The sequence below is a fragment of the Alosa alosa genome, chromosome 5 (genome assembly GCF_017589495.1).
Source record: "Alosa alosa isolate M-15738 ecotype Scorff River chromosome 5, AALO_Geno_1.1, whole genome shotgun sequence".
Lineage (NCBI taxonomy): Eukaryota > Metazoa > Chordata > Actinopteri > Clupeiformes > Clupeidae > Alosa > Alosa alosa.
In genome coordinates this window covers 23,281,026-23,284,859 of record NC_063193.1, presented here as the reverse complement: position 1 = coordinate 23,284,859, position 3,834 = coordinate 23,281,026, and the positions used below count along the sequence as shown (strand labels likewise).

At 41.2% G+C, this 3,834-nt stretch overlaps 1 protein-coding gene across 2 annotated transcripts; it reads left to right on the top strand.

Moving 5' to 3' along the window:
• The first annotated feature begins 467 nt into the window (after positions 1–467).
• areg (amphiregulin) lies at positions 468–3,430 on the top strand. Of its 2 annotated transcripts, none has more exons than XM_048244118.1 (6): positions 468–578; positions 1,538–1,660; positions 2,128–2,374; positions 2,598–2,765; positions 2,973–3,054; positions 3,239–3,430. In XM_048244118.1, exons 1-6 carry the CDS (start codon positions 542–544, stop codon positions 3,242–3,244), a joined length of 663 nt encoding a protein of 220 aa, XP_048100075.1. In that variant the 5' UTR covers positions 468–541; the 3' UTR covers positions 3,245–3,430. The 2 variants fall into 2 exon arrangements, with proteins under 2 accessions (XP_048100075.1, XP_048100073.1); XM_048244116.1 differs by having other exon boundaries at positions 1,514–1,660.
• Positions 3,431–3,834: the final 404 nt, after the last annotated feature.

Here is a 3,834-nt window from a genome sequence, read left to right as displayed (position 1 = left end):
TACTATACAGTATATTTATTTACTACAAAAGTAAGGCATAGATCACAATACATAAACATAAACTCTGCAAGTTAGCGAGTTGAGCAAGTTAATAGAGGGCAGCTCCAATATTGATCTTCTGAAGTTAAGTATGTGTACTTGTGTGTATAACAATGAAATTGGTGTCCTGATCTGTTGTCACAGGCACCACCTTCTCAGTCAGTATAAATGTGTGTATGTGTGTGCGTGCTTTTAGTGTGTGTATTATTGTGTAAATACTCTTGTTAATATTGAGTCAGTGGAAACACAAGTGACGCATTAATGGCCAGAAAAAAGGAGCACAATGAAAGTACCCGTTTAAATACAAAGACATTAATGATTAAACCCCAGTTATTCATATAGAACACACACACACGCACGCACGCACGCTCACACACTGGCACGTACCTCTCCATGAAGAGACCTCACCTATAAAAGCTCCTCCCTGAGTGAGGAGTACACAGTTGGAGCCTGTGCAGTTCAACACATACACAACATAGGCATTTCTTCTCTCTAGCTGGACATGAAACCTCTGATTTTCTCCTGCCTGTTGTGTTTAGGTGAGTGTGTTCATATAGTTGTGTTGTTCATGTTTGCATGTGTAGTGTTAATGCCTCAGGGGATATAACTATCTGTATTTGTGTTCCTATGGTACAGTGTGATAACTTGGACAGCTGTTTGTGTATGTGTTTTTGTGTGCATGTGTGTCTATAACCTCATACACATCTCTGATGGGTTTGGACTTGTTTCTAACACCATAATGGCCTCATGATGGAGATGTGTGTGTTGATATCTGAGCATGGATTGGCACTTGGGACAGATTAGAGGTTAGGGGCCAAGCGGATGTGTAAACAGGATTCTTTCATCTGGGAGGCAAACATTAAAGCCACTGTGAGGTTAAGGTGTGTGCTATCTAGGGCTTGAATGAGGTTGTGCGTAAACGTGTATGGCTTGGGTCAACCCTGGGCTGCTACTACTACTAGTAACAAAGCGACTAACGCACACAAGGCTTGCCTTACAACGTCCATGGTTCAATTGGCCAAACTAAATAAAAGGCACGTTACAACGATATGTTTCTAGTCTTTTGTAAAATGAGATTAAGCAAGATTGTGGAAGATTAAAGGATGTCTGAGGGCACTGAGCGGGCTGTGGGATTGAGTGTGTTTATGAATGAATGATGCCAGAGTTCCAAAGCAGACTAGTTTGTCAGGGTGCGGCTGTCTGGATGTCTTGAGTGGTTTTTGAGGGTTTTCCGTGTGGGAGTTGTTTTTCACCTTATTTGTGTGAGTGTGAATACACGTGTGTTTGAGATGGGATAAACAGCACTGTGTGATTGCTTTCATTTGAAGGATGCATCTGGGTGTCCAGGGTGCAACTGTCACCTTTGTTCAATTGGCCGGATGTACTGGATATGCTGTAGACTGGGAGTGTGGTTGACCACATTACCTGCTATTATGATGTGGTCTTACTTCATATGTATTCTTCTCTAATCTAGCACTGTGTACTTTGGTGGGGTCAGTGGGTGTGGCAGTGAGCTTCAGTGCCCATGACTCTCTGCTGGGAGCATCCGGTGACCTCCAGACCTCCAGTGAATATGAGGACCTTGAGAAGGAGAGGCCGGAGGAGGTTGAGATGATGAAAGGTACAGTTTCTCCCCAAACTCCAAGGCCGCCAATCACACCAATTCCTAGAAACATATCATGATCTAGCAACAATATGGGTCATATGTCACATTTACATGTTACATTGATATCTTAACTCAAGTGCAGCACACAAGTATGGTACCTCAAGTGGACACGTGTCCCATATGTTTGTGTCAACATATGGACCCTTTCAAGAGAGTTCCATTATCAGCATCATAGTTGGCCCCACAAGACTTCCTTTTGAACATTCCATATGTTATCTTAATGCAGAGGAAGTAGATTGGGGCCCAAATAGAACGTTCAAGCATTGTTTTTGTTTTTATTGTTGAAAGGGTCTATAGCTTTGTTACACCATCATCTTTCTCTTTTATACATTTCTCTTTGATGCAGTGTGTTCCTCACTTTGAGGGAACACGGATATCTCAATAATGTATCTTATCTATCCGACGCCTGTGTGATCTTCCAGTTCCGCAGCTCAGTAAATCAGGGGAGATGGGAGATGCCGGAAGTGGGAGAGGGCGGAATCGGAGAAAAGGGAAGGACAAAAAGAAAAACAGGAAAGTTACGGGCCAAGCCCACACACCGGCCCAAAGACAGTACACGCACTCCAGCTCACACACCACCATAGAGGACCTGTGTCTCACCACACACAGAGACTTCTGTATACATGGCCAGTGCAAGTTCTTGGAGGATCTGAGGGAACCACTGTGCATGTGAGTAAAATCCTGACAAAGTACTACATTTCAATATGTAAGCGTGTGTATGCATGAATGACAGAATGTAGACTACAGAGACATTGTCAGTGTTGCAAGTGTGGTGCATTAAATGGCTAAAAAAGTGTGGTGTGAGCATTGTTGTATTTGGAAGGTGATGATCACCACTGAATGCTTCCACTTGAATGGTTAAAAGTTGATTGTCTTTATTATTACCGGACAGCTGTCTGACAGGGTATGAAGGGAAGCGCTGTGCTATCCAGCTGATGAAGACGGAGCATAAGGAGGTGGACGCTGGGGAAGAGGCCTACGCCCACACCACTCTGCTGGTCATCGCTGTCATGCTGTCCATCATCAGCTGCTCTGCCCTGCTTCTCACCATCTGTGTGCAGTACGTCCACAACTTGTGACACACAACACAATGCAAACACTAAAAAGGGATGTGGAAATGATAGAAAAGCATAGAAAACACAGTCATGCATGATGTAAGGAACCGAAACGAACACTTGAAAAGCTTATTCCATTTGTATAAACGCTACGGCTGATATCTGACATCATAGTTCTCATTTCTAGCGTTTTCTTTGTTTTGTTTTTGCAGCTATAAAACCCAGCGTCGATTCCAGGCTGCTTTCTTTAACCCAAGCAATGAAAAGGAAAATCCTCTGAAAAATGACATGATGGTATGCACATAAACACACACGCTTACACAGCTGTCTGATTTAGTCTAGTAATGTACAACTGTTATAACAATCAAGAAAACACAGATTATCTGTTATATATGCTACTGTAGATTATTATTTAATTGCTAAATCATTAAATACATAATTAAATCTACTCCTTCTTGACCCCTTGCTCTTTATGCAGATTTAGGATCCACAGAGGCAGGACACATCACTTCTTCTAGCAGCCCAGCAGACGCAACCCCTCTATTCAATAATGGATATTTATTTATGTTTTTACTTATTTATTGACTTTGGCACTTCGGTTTAGTTCTAGACCTTCTGATGTTTTATTTATTTCAATATCCTATGTATTATGTTGACGTCATTGCACCTATGGAGCATTTTCATTTCAGACCATTCAAATTAAAAGCTCTAAAGCAATATTTGGTGTGGTTCTTATCTTACATGATCAATCAAAAAATGTGGAGCACAGTACTGTACATGTAACCAGAATTTTGATTCTCCTCTTTGTATAAAATATAATTGTAAGTAATTTCATGCAATGAACACTTCTGGGTTTTGCAGCAGTTTTAAAAACCAACATTGCTATGTCAGCATGTTTATAGGAATGCCCCCGATTGTGATAAACATCACAAGGGAAAATTCTATGATAGGCAAAATCCCATCAACGACATGAATTTCAGATCCCTTAATTTATATCGATACAGTACAGTGCTATATCACTATCAATACAACACTCTAAATAAGTCAAGCAAAAAAAGGACAATACACAGAAAA

Coding starts and splice junctions, on each gene's coding strand:
- areg (XM_048244116.1), top strand. CDS start 542: ATGAAACCTCTGATTTTCTCCTGCCTGTTGTGTTTAG. Junction 1,661..2,127: donor GGAGGTTGAGATGATGAAAG/GTACAGTTTCTC, acceptor GTGATCTTCCAG/TTCCGCAGCTCAGTAAATCA. Junction 2,375..2,597: donor CTGAGGGAACCACTGTGCAT/GTGAGTAAAATC, acceptor ATTACCGGACAG/CTGTCTGACAGGGTATGAAG.